The 20,464-nt window shown below is 40.7% G+C and overlaps 1 protein-coding gene across 1 annotated transcript in view; it reads left to right on the forward strand.

Annotated features, from left to right (window-relative positions):
• SUSD5 (sushi domain containing 5) overlaps nucleotides 1–20,464 on the forward strand; it is a 42,228-nt gene that overhangs the window by 18,768 nt on the left and 2,996 nt on the right. The window contains exons 3-4 of the mRNA XM_042817373.1: nucleotides 2,614–2,732; nucleotides 10,455–10,643. Of these exons, the coding sequence (XP_042673307.1) occupies nucleotides 2,614–2,732; nucleotides 10,455–10,643 (308 nt within the window). The remainder of the gene's footprint in view (nucleotides 1–2,613; nucleotides 2,733–10,454; nucleotides 10,644–20,464) is intronic.

Here is a 20,464-nt window from a genome sequence, read left to right on the forward strand (position 1 = left end):
TAGCCAAGGTCTGCTCTGTTGTAGAAAAAAAAAAGTATAGGAAGAGCAATTTTAAAGCTTCATGTAGAAAAAGACACACAGTGAGAACTGCATTAGGAGATCTTGACGTCATTTAAAGTCTTTTTTTAATATGTAATGTTGAAACCATACTTAAGAAACATCTTCATGTACTTGGATATCAAAGAAATGCTTTAAAATCAATTAGCCACTTATTGTGTTCCATTTTTATTGCCTACAAACTTGTAATTTGCTGTGCAATACTTGGAAAAAAAGAAGATCATGCTCTTTGAACACGTGGTCTTAAATGTGAATCAAATACCCTGGTTTGGTGATGATACGAATATAATAAGGGTGTGTCACTCACAGAAAACTTCTTAGCCTGTTGAAGGAATGATACAGAAATTATGGTGCTTTGGGCAGAAGCAAAATACAACTGCTAGAGATTGAAATTCAAAATCAGAATGTTTAAGAAGGATTTTTAAAGTTGGATCCTAAATCTCAGAAATTTTATTCCATGCTTGAACATGCGAAGAAATATCACCTGATTTTAGCAGACAGGGTTGCAGGTAACATAAAAACAACTATTTATTTGTTGCTGTTGTTTAAAAGGGTTGAAGTCTTAAGTACAAGCAAAGTCTTAAGTCTTACAAGCAAAAGATCCAGATTTTCAAAGATACTTCATTATCTGTCTATTCAGCGTTGCAAGGCATAAACAAGGTCAGAAGACAGGAGAGTAAGTAACCATTGGAAAGATTAAGGTCAGTTTCATTCACTTATGCCTTGAAAGACCTACTGGGACAATATGTGAACACATACAAAAATTTGCAATTAACAGACTGATTGTCCAAGTCATCTAAACCCACTTGGACAGACGAGTTTGTCTAGGTGCTCGGCGGCACTCTTGAAGGAGTCAGATCTTAAAGAATGACATTAAATTCTAAGAGAACTCAATTTTAAACTCCTGTAGGCAATATAGTCTTCAAGTGACCCACAAAAAGTCGGGAGGTGCTTTCCTTATAAAAGAAACATGCTTGCTTTGAAATTACAGAGCAGCTTTTAGTAGGGGATTACATCATGTTGTTTTTCAGAGCAGAAGTGTGGTAGGAACCATTCTGGTACTTATGCGTGACCGGTACCATATGGCTTTTTTCATGTTGCTTTTGTTTGTTTGCATTAAAGCACATTAAAGTTGCCTGTCTAACAGCTCAAGAGCCAACATATGCTGGAATTAAGATGGTCTGCACAACTGTAATTTAGTCCACTTGTGTAAATCAATTGTTATGCAGTATTTAAGTATGGGATCAAATACTGGCTTTCTACTAGAGCTTTTCCACATTCAGTAAATGGGCAGTTAGTCAACATTTATTTTATTATCCAGAATGAGTGTGGGACTGCTGGCAAAGCTAGTTTGACCATTGCGCAATACGAAATGATAGATTTCCTCCACTGGAAAGATTGCTTTGTGGAAAACATTTTGGTCTTGCTTTCACTAGAGGAGCTGACCATGCAACGCTTCTACAGACCTGCTGTCTGTAAAATATAAAACCCACACCATTAATATCCAGCTGCAAAAATTGGGGCTGAATTCACTTTCCCAGCCTTTCTAACCTTCAGTGTAACAATAAGAGCAGTGTCTTCTCTAACAAACTGTCTTTTATTAGTAAGTTTTAAGCAGCCAACACAGCTGAAAGAAGAGATAATTAATAATCTCCTCCTCTATGTTCAGCATCTACAGACTTGTAAAACTAAATACAATTTTTTAACCTTTGTTCAAGCCTATAAAAAGGCAACAGGATGGATTAAGTACTGCTGAGTACCAAACCAGAAGAAATGGATTTTAAACAAAGAAGTGGAAAAACTGTGAAACCAACTATCCAGCCTACCAATGAACCAAACAGCCAGCTTATTCCCGAGAACTCAAGATGAGTTTTCTTAGGCTGCAATGTAACGACAATTTAAGAGAGTTTAACCTGTAAGAGAAGCGTGATTTGAAATTAGAGAATGCAGCATTCCTGTCTTGTCAGTTCCTGCCAGTTACTTTTTGTGTTGGCAGCAGAGTGTCTTGGCTATGCATCTACGCCATCCCTAGTCCACCAGAACTGGGTGCTACAGCTCAGTATGGGACTAAATATTGCTGTTTCTGTTTTCAAAATGAAGAAAGTGAAACAGGTAAAAATGCTTTCAGTCACAGCTGTGCAGCAGATTAAAATAACAAATAAGATAAAACAACCTGGAACTTATGCAGCAAGCATAAGTTTATTACTAGTGATTTATAATCTTTCAGACCAAGTCTTGAGACTTTCACTCATTTTTTATCCAGGTATCATTGGTGAGAATTTGTATCACTGAAATACAAGTGCAGAACATGGATTTAAATACACTGGGACTTGGTCTTATATTTAGAAGCATTACAGAATATATGATAAGCATCCTTTATTGCTTCCTATGCCTTGGACTGATCTACAGAGAGCATTTTTTTAATTACTTCTAATTCTCCCTTGGCTTTTTTCGTACGTCTTCCCATACTAATGCCTTATGTGCCAACTCTTAAACAATTAAACTAAGAATCAGAAGATTTCTGATTATTTTTTTTCTTCTTCTTCTTTATTTTAGGACAATAATATGCAGAAAGACGGGCAGCAAACAACAGAGCGTGAAAGCCATTGATGTTAAAATTGAAACCGATCCCTTTGTGAATGACCAATATGATGCTTTTTGTGTAAAGGATGAAGGTCAGCACTGATATACTATTGAAATAATGCACAGTAATCACTGTCTTGAAACATTAGAAGTTTTGCCTTCAATTTTTCTACTGCTGAGAGGCAAAATGGGGATATTAAGGAATAAATCTGTACAGTAATCTCCTGCTGGGAGAACAAACTGCTACAAAGACATTGGTTGCAGGGAATAAATTGCATTACCATTTGTCTTTGCTACAGTTTAGCAAGTTCAAAGAGCACTGCTGATCTGAAAGAGGCCATTCTGGAGTTCAAAGAACACTCTTTATGGAAAAGGATATATCTGGCACCAACTTATCTGATATACCCAAAGTATCTCCCACACTCAGCACTGTAACTAAATGTAATTTGGAAACCTGGCTTCCAGCCACAAAACACTGTTGTTGCCTATCTGTCTATATACAGTACTTGTGTGCAAATATCTTCATTGCCTCCATTTTCTTTTTGTTTGTTTGTTATTTTGTTAACAATTGTAGTCTGGACCATGGGTGTGATTCTGAAAGCCAAATTATTTCCAGTTTAACTTGGTGCTTAAAATTTGGGATTCAGATGCTGGAATGCACAAGGGAAAACAGAGTCCAAGGGCAAAACATAAACTGTTGCTGCTAGACAGAATTGTGTAAGGAAATTATTGGTGTCTGCAGTGAAGTTTTGCGTTTCTTTTCAAGGAAAGCAGATGGCCTTTACTGAGAAATGCTAAGCTCATGATACAGTGAGGACATCTAAACTAAGAGTGTCAGCAGAGAGAATGAAGATATGATTGAAGTGAAATGTGGCAGAGGTGATTTACACCTTGTCGTTCAAGCATTGCAGAGTTTGACTGGCCACCCTCTCAGATAACCACCGTGCTATGAGCTTCAGGCTCCGTGCTGCTACAAGCAGTGCCAGCTTTGTCACCCAGTTGTTAATGCTGTCACACAAGCACCTTTGTGCTTTCTCACATATAAGAGCAGCTCCCTGTAAACATCTGCAAAACTATCTCATTGTCTTCCTTCAAATCTCTCTTTTGTCAGTATCCACCCAAAGAGAAAATAATTGCAAAGGGTCAGGCAGCTGTGGCAGGCTGAAGTCATGCTGTGAGCACCACTGTCCCATTGTATCCTGTGCTCCCCTATCCTTCTCCACCTGCTGCTTCTGCCCTTACGCATGGGGAAGGAACTGTGCTTGCATTTTGTGTTTGTTTGCTGCTGGCAGTAAAGGGGAGGTGGTGAAAATAAGAGTGGAATCTGATTGTGTTTGTTGGAAAGAAGTCCTACTTAATACCCAGACGCTGCACAGCTAAAACTCGGGGGAAGAATCAGATCATTTGCTAAAAAGAGACTTGTTCGCAAGTATTTTGTTCAAGGCAGGGAGTTTCCCTAGTGACAGAATGGGATGATCGTGCCAACATACTCATCAAATGTTACTTAAATACAGAAATGTTTCCAGATGACAGTAAGGCTCCCTCTTCTTTGACTATACGCACACACAAAAAGATCAGTATGCAGAGTTGATGTTTGAGAAAGAAGTCATAAGTGAAGCTGTGTGTGGAAGACCCAATCTATAGCTGATGTGAACAGATCAATGTCCAGAAAGAAAACAGCCATCACTCACAGTTGTAATGTGTACTAACATACAGGACAGCATGAAGTAGTTGAATGACAAAAGAACATCATACGCCTGAGGATGCCGCTTTCAGTTTTAGGAAGTAATTATCCAATAAGAAATAGCAATAGCAAGCCTCCCATCACAACCACAGCCATGGGCACTACCTGGTTCACCCACCTGCACTCAGCTCTGATAGCCAGAAAGCATTGCCTGTGGGAAAGGTTAAGAGCTGAACACTACTTTGTGTAAATGCCAATAGAAAAGATGCCTGGATTTGCGTCTTTCCTCTTTGAAACTCATCTTACCAAGCTGAGCAGAAACTCAACAACTCTCCCTCTTTGTCCAAGCTGACTGAAGTCAGCTGAAGGCTCAGACAGAGGGGCTGGTTGAGGGCAGGTGGAGGGAACAGTCAGATCAGCCTTCCCGTCTTCAGAAGTGACATCCATCATGACTCTTAACAACCCTATTTTCTGACCTTATAGCTATGCAAAGGGCATCTCAAACCACCATGAAACAACTACAAGTCATTGCAAAATTGCCTTCTTAGGCCTTGATTTACACTGAATCTTTAGTCAGTTATCATTTAGTCCATGATTGAGTTCAGCTGAATTGCCAAAGCATATACCTCGGTGTGCCCCAACAGTTGGAGCAGTGGTCATATGTTTACGGGATCAGGCTTTTGCACATAAAAATTTTGAGGAGACAGATACAACTTCTTAATGCTTTTGGAACAAATTTGGCTGTGTGCACAATAAAGAATCACAGCAACCTTTGATACTAGGAGTTATGTTTTGCAGGGAAGAATGTAGCTGTTGTGTTTACTGTGAGGATAGCTGTAGTTTTCATAATGAAGAGAAATTGCCTGTCTCCTCAGTTCCTCAGAAACAAGTGTTTCATGCAGCCATTAGCTAGGAAGACAGTTCTATACTCGTTTGCAATCTCTGAGATCAGCAAGTTTTTCTCTCAACTCCAAGAGCAAAAAATTACCTAAAAACATGGTAGAGTGCCTCTTCTAAAAATGAAGTCTGAACATGCAAATCAAACCTGGCCCACAGAGCGTGCATTCGTTCTCAAAGCTCACAAGCAAACACCTGTAAGTATAAAAGAAAGAAAACAACAGAAAAACACTAGACTGAATTTTTTACTAGCACTTTTTTTTTTTTTTCAGGAAAGCATATCATTCAATTTTAATTGTATATAATCATCGTGATGATCTTTCTTGTTGCTTTTTTTTTTGTTAATGCAACAAAGGAATGATCTCTTTGTTCATCCTTTCCAAGTTTTACTGGTTCTTTCTTTCGGTGACAACTGGTATTTATAGGGAACAAGTAAGTCCTCTGTTCTGTAAGGCTTTGATTTTCTGCCATCATAGAAAAAGTAAACAGGCCACAAATTGTAGTACTTACAGCATAAATGCAAATCAAACTTTGTTAAACAGGACTGCTGGCTCCAGATACCCATCAAAAGTTGATGGCTGATGTACATATTTCAGCTTGCCTTTTTCAGCAGTAAGAATTAAAAAAAAAGAAACATGCAATCAAACTACTATTTGGTTTGTATTTAAGCCATTTCTTCTAATTTATCATGATTTCCTATGGATATGAGTTTTTTTCTTTTTACTTTATTGCTACAGCTTTCTTTTCCAGAGCTTTGCATATAGCTGACAGTGAATTTCCAGCTACCTGGTGATGTCATTTAAACCAATAAATGAAGTTAGTCTTTACTAGCCCTATCTGATGAAAGAGGTATTGACATCCTAACATCAGTAGCTTATGAGCGGCACTCACATTGGCTATGTTTGATTTTTGTACTTTATTTGCACTCAGTATTTTTATCCAAGATGAAAAATTCCATAGATTTCAGTGTCTCTGCAATCAAGAAGAAAAACAAACATCCACACTCATCTTTCACAGCGCTGAGCTCTAAGAGTTGTGTTTTCCAATTTCTTAATGACAAGATGACATCCTATGAATTCCAGTGGTCTCTTTAGAAAAACTCTGCTGAATTGGACGGTTGTGAAAGGGAATGTTTTATGTCAAAGAGGATGTTTCGTGTCAGCTTTCAGAGCATGGTGCACTGGTAAAGTAGCCATTGTAGATAATCAGATTTCAGTAGATTTGCAGCTCTGCCAGGTGGCGTGAAAGCAGAAGTCTGCATCTATTTTGAGTTGATTTTTTTTTTCCTTTTCCCAATTGGCTGTCCTTTCTCTAGACAGTATTATATCAAAGCGTCACTAAAAATCTTTACAAACTGATGAGTTACTTGTAGTTTAAATTGAGAAAACGTTTCTGGACTAGTGAAGAGGGATGTTATTTCCTTGAAGTGTCTCATGTTGAATGCCAGAAGTCATCTGCCACAAGCTCCTTCCCACACATGTTTTGACATTAAAGTTCCTCTTCAGAGGGGCCATAATTCCCTAAGGTCAATCAAGACAGAATCTGCTAAATCAGTTAATGAGAAGTGAATTAAATCCCTTGTATCCCTTGTAAAAAAATAGCTGCTTAGTCTCTTGAGATGTTCATCACCAGAATCATCACTAGCCCTGGTGAATATATCTGTGCTGAATAGTCACACTCTTGCTGCGCCACTAATTCCTGTTCAATTGTTAGATGTTGCCTCTGTTCTGAATTCCAGTCATATACATTGACTGTGCTGGGGATTGTCACTCCTGGAGACAGTTTTTTACTGCTGACAGGAGCTTCTTCCATATACTTGCACATTTCCATGTATCTGTGAGGATCGTGAAACCTGGGAATGGACTCAGGATTTCCAGGTTTGAAAATGTAATCTTGCACAAGTGGGGGGAGAATGAGGTCTTCTACATGTGGCAGGAGTGTTGAGGGGATATAATAGGGCACATCAGGCTTTTTGTAATTGGAAACATGCACTGGGCTCATCTTTTAGCAAGCACCAACATAGTCAGTGGTTACTGAGAGGACAGAGGAGACAAAAAGCAATGCTCCGAATGGAGAGCACTCCCACAGCACAGGAGGAGCCCAATCCTCATCTACTACAGTCAGTACTCCAGGCAACCTCTGTAGACACACTAACACAGACCGCTGCTGTTCCTCCAGATGACAAGCTGCTGCCAGCCACGCTTTGTGGCCTTGATCTCCCTCCTCTCTCCCAGCCCAAATGCCAGCACTGAGCACAGGCTGTTCTTCCAAACAGATCCATGATTTGCCACCTCCTGGCACACAGGCTGCAAACAAAAACCTGAAGCATGTCCCCAGATGTGGCTCAGTCTGATGGGCTGCTAGGCCAGCATCTCCTGTGCTTGTAGCAGAACAAGCAGGTTTCATGAAGAGCTGAGAAGGAATTGTCATAGCAACTGAGACTGCAGAAGGGTGAAGATCTGTAAGATGCAGCTCCGAAAATTTCCATACTTCTTACATGAGAGGATCACAGCCACGTGAATGTAGGAACTGGTGTATATCTGCAGGATAGTGGCTGCCCCTTAGTCCTGGCTGCTCTGTCACACAGTATGCTCTGCAGCAAAGACACTACCTTCCAACATCTCATATGAGACATTCAAAAGTTCCATACACCATTTCATCCAGGGATATCATGAACTTCTCCTTTTCTTTCCATTTACACGTCAGCCTGATCTCTCTTTCAGGAGCTCATTCTTCGCTGTGATCACATCTATTGCTGGATTGTACAGTAAGGCTCCCTTCAGCTTGCTTTCTTTCCTGGAAGATTATAACGTGCTTTTTAAGTGTATTTGACATAAGGTAAATGTATTTAGTCAGTGTGTTATTTTTCTGCTTCCTTTGACCAAATAACAGACAAGCAAGGCTTTGTAGATAAGAATACTCTCTGACATGTATTTGTCCCTTACAGCCTTGGGACCAATACTTCCCTCAGAGCAGATACACAGTTCCCATTTGTACAGATGAAAGTGACTGCATAAATAAAGTACATGAAATGCAGGGGTCTGTAGCCTTCCTATGAGGCAGTAAAATATTTTTTACTCCTTTCATCCACATCAATCTCTATTCATCCTACTGGCTCACAGGAAGCGCATTAGCTGCTAACTACTCCTCACTTCCTCAGATGCCAAACCTCCAGAAGACTGTGCATAAACTGAGCTTTGTGTAGCCTCAAGAGCTTGTTTTTTCTGTCTGTGTGTGTGTGCATAACTCCCACTAACTTCTGAAGGTGTTAGACAGTATATGTGTGTGTACGGTGCGGAGAATAGACTTCAAAGCTCTGACTTCAGTAGTGTGTCCCTTAAATTAGTGGCAGATGTTGTTCAGAATACCCAGCGGAGATGTGGTTAGCCATCAATTTCTGAGACCCTGACTGAAAAGAACTTTCACAGAGCGTGGATATTTATCATTGCATTATGAGGTAAATAACGGCTAACGTAAACACATCGTATTTCTACATAAGCATTTATTTACATGAAGCATGTAGGTGGTGGGGACTCCGGAACTCAATGGGGATCCTGCAGGATGCCCACGGTGCTGGTGAGGCTTGCTCTCTAGCAAGACAGTCTGAGCTTGTGCAGAATTTGGATTGAAAAAAGCGTGTTTTCTTTTCAGTCAAAACTATTGCTCGTTCAAAACTGTGAATATGAAGTGGTATCAATGGAAGTGTTGTTCATTTGTTGTTGTTAGGACGACAACTATGCAATGTAGATGCTGTCCCAAAAGCAGGCTTCAGTAAAGCAGCAGAGGTGTTCTCTGAAAACATTTTCCTTTTTAAGGAGCATAGTCTTGGAGGTCATGTTTTCACCTTCCAAACAAAAGTCTTTTCATGGAACATAACCTTTTCATAGCCAACTAAATAGTTAGCTTTTTGTATCCAAGCAAACAGGGTACAGGAGAGATCAATACTAGGACATTGACCCAACCCTAGATTTCCCATATCCTGTATAATTATCAAGATTCCTGAGCTTTTGCCTACTAGTCTTTATTTTTGCTGCTCTGTATCAGGACAAAAGCAGATTTCTGAATCTTCAGTTATTTTGGCAAATGGAGTACTTGGGGTTTTTTCTTCTACTGTCAATAAGTGTTCTAGAATCAATGGAAAAAGTCCCAGATTTGAAAAATATTATAAAAATTTATTTTTTCCAACACTGCAGACTTTGTCTATTGGGTTTCTTCATAAGACCAGGTTTTTTGCACTGGAGGGTTGTTGTTGTTTGCTCTTTAATTTTATTTTATTTTTTTTTGTAAGCAGGAGATGTGTATTGCAAAAGAGATGGTAAAAAGTCTGGGAAAAAAGGGGTCATGGCAAAGACTTTTGAGTGAAGAGAAACTGCAGTGCCTATCAGTTCTCTGGAAGACCTCAACTCACACTATTAGCAGTAGTTGAGACAGTTCAAACCTAAAAAGAGAATTAAAATTTGGTCTGTGCTGGTGTTGACAGTGGTCTGTTTACTCCCTACATGTGCTTCTAATATGTAGAACAAAAAGCTGAAAACCATTTTTATACCATTTGCCATAATTTTTACTTCCTGCTTTTTGGTGCTGTTGGCAGAAATGTTATTAAATAAAATCAGATTTTATATGTGATAAATTTAGCTCACTGAGAGCAAAGCTAAGTCATCCCTGGGCTTTGTTAAGTTGAAGAGCACAAGTAACCATTTATTACAAGTTAGTAGTCTCTTACAGGGAAATGAGTCTCTGAGGACAAACTTTTGATTTAGAGCGTGTCTAGAAGATTTGTCCTTCTGGGCATTTCCTTCCTGTGACAGGGACTCGGTCACTTCTCCATCTAATGGATATTAAAGTACCAGTCTTGAGCAATTGCAGAAGTTACTCTGTCCAGGCATTTGCTTTCCAGTCCCAGCCTACCCAAGCCCCTGCAGAAGCAGGCAGTGAAGCCTTACCATCTGGGCTGACTGATAGGAAGCAAAGCCCCTCTAGATGTGTCAGTGTTGCACATGAGTAACATCTGTCGCAGTTACTGCATGGCAGTCATAGCCCAGTATATACCATCCCCATTGCAATTTCAATTTACAATTGGAAACAGTAATAAAGGAGTGCAGGAGTGTGAATCAGATGAGATTTATTGGTTTTTGTAGGTTTGTCCTCAGGTTGCTATTTTGGCCACGTGCTCAGCACTGGATTTAAAGACCACTGAGAGATCTCTACAACCTTGTTTCTTTTCTCCTTGCAGACAAGCCGTGTGGAGACCCTCCATCCTTCCCTCACACCATCCTGCATGGCCACACCGGCTTTGAAATGGGGGATGAGCTGCTGTACGTCTGTGCCCAGGGATACATCATGGGCAACAAGGAGACGGCGTTCACGCTGCTCTGCGACAGCTGTGGGGAGTGGTATGGGCAGGTGCAAGCCTGTGTCAAAGGTAGGCCTGGCACAAAGAACCATTTTTGTCCTTGCTGTATCTGCTGAACCCATGTCAGGGATTCAAGTCTTATCTTAGGGCCTTCCACACCATCTTCCTTATATTTCCCACAATAGCCTTTTTCTTTACTATTGAATGTTGTTTTTAGTCACTGGAAACAAGCCTTTGGGAAGAATCTTCGTCCACGTATTCAATAGCAGCATCAGACCCTTTCTGGAATTCTGTATGATTTTGATCTTCTTCATGATCTTGTGTGCATTCGTTCTGATCCTGGATGAAGTTTGTAATTTTTCAGTGTACTTGCTTTGTTTACTCAAGGAAAGGCATTACTGCTAATGTTACAACAAATACCAGAGGTATTTCTTTCGGTGTAGTTTGAGAGGAGTCATGCCCAGTCGGTGTCAGTGAGCCAAAGACATTGTTTACCAGATGGAATACACAATGCAGGTTTTGTATGTCTTTTGCTATGTTTATTTTCATAGGAAGCCACAGAGTTGCTACAGACCAGGCTATTGAAATCAAAATTCGGTGTTTGTTCTTGCTTTTGGGAACCAAAGTAAGCACAGAGAAAAGCTGCTATCTTTCTGTAGGAAGACACTAAGCATGGCCTGCACACAAATAACATCTTTCCTTACCATAGACATGCTGAGGCAGCCTGTGGCTTTATCAGCTGGTCACTAGGCTTATATCTTCTTACAGTGATACATGCTGAGGTCCCAGAGAAAAGATCTTCCTTCCAGAAATGAGAAAATGCCTTGTGGAGATGGGGGTCAATACTTTTCAAGAGTGTATGCAGACCCATACTCAATATTTCCCCACTTTGTACTTGCAGCTCATGCCATAAGATGGATACCAGCATCCAAGCCCCCAGCTCAGGCTGTCTGGGCTTCTTAACCATGGTGAAGGTGCTGGAGTGTCTGCAGCTCCAGCTGCTGTGGGATGTGCAGACAGGGAAACTTGCTCCGTCTGCAAAAACATCTGTTCACATTTTTAAAATTCCTGATAGTATATGGGTGGGTTTTATAACATTTTGATTTTGTGCCTTCTCATTGCTAGGTTGAATTGACCTGTCTGTCCTTCAGGTGTTCTTTGCTTTCATTTGGGATGCAAATGGACAGTATGGTGGTTGTCTCTCTTTTAAATTCCACTCTTTGTCCGCTGGCTGATGGGAAGCCAATCTTTAACTAGTCCTTCCCTAGTGGTTGTTGTAGCGCTCTTGAACTTTCAGACTTGCATATATCATAAATAGCATTTCATTTTGCTGTTAGGAAAATTAAAGATGTATTAAGAGAAATGGCCATGACACAGAAGAACACTGTGACAGAGTGGCAGTAACCCACAGAAATACAATTTGAGTTAGACTTGGGCAGCAAGATGAAAAGGTTAAAAAAAGTTTTAATTTTAATTTGCCTTATTAAAAAGTACACAATTTTTATGATAAACCATGCTTTCAGGATATTTCTCTGAAAGCAGATCAGTGGCTACCCAGATATTTACTCCCTTAAAAGCAGTGAAAACAGATTATCAAATAGCTTGACTCAAGGAATAGGACTTTCATAAAATCAAATCAGAAAAGAAAACCACAACTGAAAAAGGCTCTAGGAAATTACAATACTGGACGTTCAGAAATGTTCAAAAACATTTCTCTATACATAGGTCACTCTGAAAGTAATGTCTCCTATTTAATCCACGGAAACTACAACAGATACAAAGAACACAATAGCACCATTTGATAGAACAAATTCTCAGCTACACTATTTTTCAATGTAGTCACCACCATGAGGTATGCATTTTCATCAGCAATGAACAAGAGCTTGCATGCCACACTCTCAAAAATCTGCACCAGTGGAGGTGACCCACTATTTCACAGCTGCTGTGATGGTGGTGATGATGTTTTAGGAGAACGTTATCCATGAAGTCCATCATTCGTCGGCCCAAATAGATGGAAGTCAGAAGGCACCAAATCCAGACTATGCAGTGGGCATGGTAGGACAGTCCAGCCAGGATTGGCAGTGTGCTTCATCGTCTTCAAACTCACGTGGGACCTGGCAGTATTGTGTTGCAAGAGGAAGGTTGTCTTCTTCTTTGGCTCAGTTCTGAAAGGTCAAGCCTTCAGCTTGATCATGATGCAGTGGTCAGAGCGGATGGTTTGTCTGGGTTCCAGGAAATCCAGAGGGATCACCCCTTCCCTGTTCCAAAAGACAGTTGCACATCACTTTATTCAAGGGCTGTCTTGAACTTTTTCTTTGATGGGGAATTCGCTTGGAATTCCATGTACTACCATTTTGACTCTGGGTTGTGTAGTGACACCATATCTCATCACCACTATGATGTGAAACAGAGAACTGTCATTTTCAGCCTCATTTTGGTTCAGTAGGTCTCAACAAACTTGCATACAGTGTGCTTTCTGCTCCTGGGTGAGCATTTGTGAACTGGTAAACTTTGTGATATTGCAACGTTGTAACTGTAGTTTCCAAAAGATTGAAACTGGTATTCAGCTCTGTAAACAGTTTCCTGTTCATAATCTGCTGGTTTATTGGATGAGGTGACCAAGGTGCTCCTCACTTGGAGGTGTGACTGCTGTGCACGGCCATCCAGAATACGTCTTGTCCTTCTTGCCACCCCTGAAACACATCACCCACTGCTTCACTGTCTCACATCCACTGTTTGGTCTCTGTAAATGTTCAGCAAGTGTCAATGAATGTCACTGGGCACCATTTTTTTCCACATGGAAAAATTCAATGGCACACCTTTTCTTCAGATGCACTGCCATATCAGATGCCATTTTGTTAGACTTCCCTTCTGCTACCATGTGATGAATGGCAACAAAACGTAACGGGACATTGGTGGGAAGGTTCTACCTCTCCTGCTATCCCGCCAGCAACTGCCTCTGATGTAACGGACCAACACAGCGAAGTAGGAGGCATTAATTTTGGAGCAGTTCTTGTACATTACTTAGGTTCTGCAACAAACTTTGAAGTTTCCCTTTGTGAAATGATAAAAGAAATACTACTGTGAATTCACATCTGGATGCAATCAGGATTTTACTTTCTCATTCTCTTTCTTGTATTATTCCATTCCACGCATAAAGTTCAGAATTGCTCCAGTGTTTTAGAACGCTAGTCTGATAACCTTATAGATATTTTTATTCTTATTTTTGTAGAGGATATCATCACATCTTAAAGATTACATTTGTGGACATCATAGAGATCCCTTTTTAATGAAAGAATGGGCAGCTGTTCTACAACTGAGCAGGCGGAGTGGACAGTTTCCTTGGATATTGGAATGAAGTGATCTAATAGGCTGGAGCCAGCACACCCATTTCAGTGCTGACGTGTTCCTTAATGCCCGTGTTCTTGCAAGGAATTGTTCTTACTCACGAATATACACAACCAGGTGGAAACAGTCAGGAGGAAAGTTCTCTCTGAGTGGCAGTGAGTTGTGTCTGTGCAGCAAGGAACCAGATATTCAGACCCATCCAACTAGTGCAGAGGTACCAAAAACATTTCTGACATCTTTCTGGACTACTTCAGCTTCCAGAACTGTTACTGCTAACAGCAGTTTGTATGATGAAGTGAAATACTGCAGGGGATGCTGGGGAGCATGCAGGTAGAGAAGGGAAGAAGGGAATCTACATCTGATAACCCAGTGGATCTGAATTTCTCACAATCTGCAACAAACATTTCTTTTTCCTTCACTATGAAAATGATGGTTTTGTCAGATGTAGAAATAAAACTGTTCTACACCAGAGTAAGGATGGGAAAGAATCAGGCCATTTAAGTTGTGTGTGTTTCACTGTTTTCCCTGGATAAATAGTCTATTTCCCCTGTTTTGCCTCAGCCTTTCACACAGCCGCAGGGGAGAGAAAAATATTTTTAAAAGAAATAGGAAAGTGTGGCTGTAAAATCACAAACATCGACACTGGAACTTGGGAGCAGATGTTACATTGAGGATTATGATTTTTAAAATGATTTAAATGTAGATTTCATGCTGAGGGGATGCCTTTGATTAATGTTTTTAAAACACTTTGAGGATCTGGGGTAGAAAATATGTGTTCAGAGGATCATTATTAATTACGTATTCAACCCTCCCAGTCACAATTCTTGAAGAAAGGAAGCTTCACAAGAAGACTGAAGTGTGTTTTATTGATGCTAGAGTTCATTATTAAAAATAAAAAAGTAAGAATTCAGTCAAAAAGAACAAAAAAAATTGGAATTTAATTAAAAGAGGCCTGATTTACAGTTGACAGATATTTTTGGGGTCATAGCAGAGAGGAGAATAATTATTATGTAAGTACTCCAGGAGACAGCAGACACAGCAATTTCTGAGTGCTTGGAGGCAAGCAAATAACTCCTCTATCATGAAGGCTAATAACTGGACTTAAGGGAGAATTTATGTCCCTGCTGGCAGACGGCACTGTTTCTGTTCTCACCGGCTCACAACAGAGGAAAGATGATCGCAGAGGAACTTAATGAACATCTAAGTGCTGTGCTTAGAGGTTGGTAAGATGATACAGTTCCCTGATGCTGAGCATTCTCTGGGTGAACAGCTGGAAGAGGGAGGTGGCCCTGATGCTTAGCGCAGATGCAATCACAGGGGCAAAATGGCCATCAGCGTATTAAAAGAAGTCAGTCCTACTCTTAGATTTTGTGATAATGGGACGATGGGAAAGTCACCATGCTATTCTCTGCTGCTTCATCCAGCACATTTGTGAAACACTGATGATAATTATCGGGCTTCATAAAGTGCCTTGAGATTTAGAGGTGTTATGGCTGTGTAATAACGCTCTTGCTGGTGACTCCCACATCATTATGCACAGCTTTCCAAGATGAATACCTGTCTAAACAGCACTTATTTTATTTTTCCTCCGTTAGTGTAAAAGCATTGGGCCAGCTCTTTGTTCCCAGTTGTACAACCAGAGCAGATTCAGATCTAAGAACCTATCACCTTACCAGCAGCTATATGGGAACTGCTGGATCACAGCCTGAGCCTCTGATTGACCACCTGAGGCGAGCACTGCGTCAGCCATAGGAGCACAGGTGAAGGCAATTCAGCTGTGCTGCAGGAAGGGGTGAAGCCTGGCTGCACCTCTCCTAGACCCATTTAAGAGCTGACTGCCAGTAGGGAAGGATCTCTTTCTGGAGGTCCCTTCTTTGGAGTTGTACAGTGAGCCTAGGATACAGGTAAGCACTCTATCTATTCTCTTTTTGGTATAATAGCTTGCTTTGTGAAACTCTCTTGGTTGTTTTTTTGTTTTTTTTTTTTCATAATCATAGCATCTGAATATTCATTGATTATGCAAAAAGCTAAATAGTGTGTAAAGCTGCTCATAGAAGCACCTTTATGATCATCTCTCCTCTCTGTTTTCAAGCAGTTGGAATAGAAATGGTCTATCCTAGCTCACAATGGAGATATATAACTGTTCAGTTATCAAATCCATCAACTAACAGGGGAAAAAAAATGTATTATGCATTAATGCCCACTTATTCCAAAATATTTTGGCAAGTTTGGCTATGGGTTTCATTTAGAAGTTACAGTAAGTGGACTCTGCATAGGATAAGGTATGATCAAAATTGAGGGTAGAATGTATCACAAATGGCTTCAATGTACATTCACATATGAGGGTACAAGTTTTAATCAGGATATTTTTTTAAATTAAAGTGGTTCTGCATAGTGGTGTTTCCTGTAATTTCTCATCATGAAAAGATGCTGTGTTCTAGCTGCAAACACAGGGGTATTGAACCCAACAAAGCAACCTTAAGCAGAGGACAGAGAAATGTGTTTTTGCAGTTTATTTTTTTTTTTTAATTTCTGTGGAGAAAACATATTTGTTTCACAAAAATATAACCTGAAGATTAGCATTGTGGTGAAGTCTGAAAGCAGACACTATGTGCCATGATCTGGCTGCCCTGCAGGCACTGAAACCAAGCTGACTGTTCACAGAGTTACAGAATGGTTTGGAAAGGACCTCAAAGATGATGTAGTTCCAACCCTTGTGCCATGGACGGGGCTGCGACCGTCCACCTCAGGCTGCCTAGGACCCCATCCAACCAAGCCTTGAGCACCTTTAGAGATGGGGCACCACAGCTTCTCTGAGCAGCTGTACCTCCTACTGAAAATTTTCCCCTTCCTTTAGTTTAAAACCATTCCCCCTTGTCCTATAGCTATCTACCTGTGTAAAAAGTTTATTTCCTTCCTTTTCTAGTCTTCCTTTAAATATTGGAAAGTTACAAGCCCAGTTTCCTCAGCCTGTCTTTGTATGAGAGATGCTCCAGCCCTCTGATCATCTTCCTGATCCTCCTCTGAACCCGCTCCAGCAGCTTCATGCCATTCCTGTGCTGGATGCCCAAACCTGGGCACAGTACTCCAGGTGGGGCCTCACAAGGGCAGAGCAGAGGGGACAATGCTGTCCCTCCTGGTCACTTTTTTCTGATGCAGCCCAGGATACAGTTGGCATTCTGGGATGTGGGAGCACACTGCTGCCAGTTGCTAAATTGCATCCTTTCCCCCCTTCTCAGAAGTGAAGCATTTGTTCAATGTCAACAGTGTTAATACTGATGTTTTGAGGAGAGTCTGGGCTGTGTTGCATAAGGTTGGATAAACACCCTTCAAAATTTGCTTCCTAAAAGTGAAAGCAGATTGGAAGACTGGGAGATCATGCTCATCTCTGGAGGTCCCATCCAACCCTTGCAATTCTGTGATCTCTGCCCTCAAATTGGATAGGAAGGACCCAATTCATTTATCCTTTTCCCTTGACAGCTTTGTTTTTTTCCTACTTAAAAGCTTGAAACAACAGAGGTCCTATCTTCTGCGTATCTGAGAAGCCTCTGCAGTATCACTCCGTTGGTGCTCTCCTTGCACTCTCAATGCTTGTCTAGTTTTTCCACACGGAGGACACGCTCCTGATTTCAGCACAGCAAGGGTTCAGGTGACTTTGAACACTGCTGACGCTTCATCTGCAGCCCCCAGACTTTTTTGCCTGCTCTCATTACTTCAAATGCTTTCTGAATTTTCAAGAGAGGTATTGATTCACATTAATGTGGTGCATGAGCATGACTCGCTGCCATCATTTAATTCTCTTTTTTTCAGTGGGAAGGGTGAAAACACATATGGTAGCTTTTCATCTTTTTTCTGAATGCTTTATTTATTTTTAAGTGGGAAGGGACAGCTGTGACAGGCGAGCAAAATAAGCAAAGAAATACACCCAAGGCCTGTCAAAAGGATTGCTATGGCAAACTTTGGTTCTCTTTTCAGGTCTGTCACTTAGCACTTGTGTTAGATTAATGCAAAGTATCGATCTGACAAGAAACAATTCTGCCAAACTAAGTTAGTTTTAAAAAATATGGTGAGTTGTGTATTTATGCTAGCAGGTTTTCTGCCAGACTGAAAATCATCCTCCCTCTTATAGCTGCTGCAAGTGAAAAAGGCAGCATCAATTCAGCATCTAGTGTGCTCTGGCTAATTTGACAGAAGAGTATTCATGCACCTGAGCCTGATCCAAGTCAAATGGGTAATTCTTCAGGATGCCATAGCTCACAAACCTGAAAGATCTTAGGCAAATGCATGTAAAAGCTCTTTCCTTTCTCACTCCTAAAGACAGATGCCAGCGTGTTAATATTTGCTGCAACTACTCTGAGATTCCTAGAATAAAGATGTATTTATAAGTAGAAATGTTTATGGTGATGGTCTACATAGAATCAAGTTTCAATTTCCTGTGCTCCAAAAATACTTCCTTGAAATATGCAGGGCGCTTCATGGTTGTCCAAAATAGCAACACTCAAAATAGAGCTCGGATGCCAATATGCTATCTAGAAGAAAAATTAAACTGATCCTAGAGTGTGGAAAATGAGACTCTTTGTTTTTGCCTGTCTCAGTGTTTGGTCACTGTTTTCACATTAGGATTGAAGTTGAAGTAGATGAAAGCTTTTTGAGACTGGATGCTTACCAGAAAGGATGAGGCTAAATTAAAAGGATTTTACCTTTTAATTGAGCTTCACATCTCTGGGAGTATGCCATTTCAGCATCTGTTACTGGAAAATGTTCATTTCAGCCTCAGTAATCCCTCAGACAGTGAAGCAAAACTCACTGATCCTTCAGTCTGCCAGAGGATGATGGTAGGGGCAGGATCTAACAGTAACCATATATAGACAGATTTGTCTCCAGCTAATTAATTTCAGTGTTGGCTCCTCTTAAAACCAAATCTGCCTGGCCAGGAAGGTGCAAACACTTTTAAATCAGTTGCTAGCTGTCTTTAAAATGCATGTAAATAAAGGTTACAACTATTTGGTTAAGAGGTGGAGCTGAATCTACTGTAGTTGGTGCTCTTCAGTTCTGAGGCTGAAATTCAGAGAACTAGAAAGCCCTAGGAAGTGCTGAGGAGGTGAGCAACGAAAAGTGTAAAAGTTGTGCAATCTGGAAAATCGCGCTCACGGCTGACTTAAAAGATTGTCATGGTAACACAAGCTCACAAAATGCGAAGTCCAAGCCCTACTTGAAGGTCTGAGACCCAGGATAAAGAATAGACTATTATTACTGTGTAAGTCGATTCAGGATCACATAAATCAAAGCTTCAGAGCAAGGGGTCTGTATTTCCTTTGATGGTTAGGGAGCTCAATAGTTGCTTTCATTCTGACATCCCGTAAGCTAACATTAGTTATGTTGATAGTCTTTGCTGTAAACTGTACAAATAGAGGAGACTGCATATGAAAATACATTATAGCAGCTTTGCAGCTTGGGCCACAATCTGATTGTCAAAAAGAACAAGACTCCCTTATGCAGTGACAAGCAGTGCATAATGAACTCCAATCTCAGGCTCTCTTTAGACTACAATGGGCTTTTTCTTTCCTCAGCTGAGCATTAAGAAAGCACCGATTCATTTCTATACATACAGGATGAGGCCAAAAGACAGCAGGTTTGGGAGCGTGATTGATGGTTCAACAAACTCATAATATGTTCTGATAGATGCAGAACTCGTGTTTCTCTAGGCACACAAGCTCTTTCCTGATGTGTCTCCACAGGACTTTCTTCTGGAGAACTGAAAGTATCTCACAGGAGAGAGAGACAGTGGAGGGCTGGAGCTTTGTATACATAGCTCTGGATTACTACAGTCGTTAATCATTGACCAATGGTCCACACTGGTCAGTAAGATGCATGCTAGCTTCACATGCATTTTGCTGACCAAAGAATAGTTTTGGAAGAAACAAACAAGTGAATATAATCTTTGTTCACGGATGTATGTGCATGCACTAGAATACCGTAACGTAAAAATCAACTTTGTCCTCTGCTGGATTACTCTAGTCTGAAAAATAAATGAGAGGTGAAAATGGTCAGATGTAAAGATAACATACAGGTCAAGGCAGATCGGTGTGGTGAGCAGTAGACTTGGTAAATGGTGAGTTATCACGTAGTGATGTTACAGTTCATGTATATCCAGTAGGCAGCTATAGGCTGTCCTGAGGAACTCCGGATTTTAGCAAAACAAGCATAGTAGACACCAGGTTCTAGCAGGGGTCTGAATGCTAAGAGGATAAAATGGTGTGGGGCTCTGTTTCCATGCAAAGAGAGCGCCAGGTAGGAAAAATTCTTGGGAGCGAGACAAGGGAGCAAAGTAAGACTGGTTATAAATGTTACGCTGCAATGGCCCACACAGAGCTTCATGAAAATGAAGGTAAATGCTTTGGTATTCAGAAGTACCCTCCAGTCATTCACTAAGGTCTGAAATAGTATTGGAAGGAGGGCTGGGGTGAATTCAAAAAGCAAGATTCCTACCAGGGAACTTTCCACTCTGAGAGCAGGAATCCCAGTCTGTTAAGCTGTCTTTC

The sequence above is a fragment of the Centrocercus urophasianus genome, unplaced genomic scaffold, assembly GCF_019232065.1.
Source record: "Centrocercus urophasianus isolate 14NV4802_14NV808 unplaced genomic scaffold, USGS_Curo_1.0 seq_16, whole genome shotgun sequence".
NCBI lineage: Eukaryota > Metazoa > Chordata > Aves > Galliformes > Phasianidae > Centrocercus > Centrocercus urophasianus.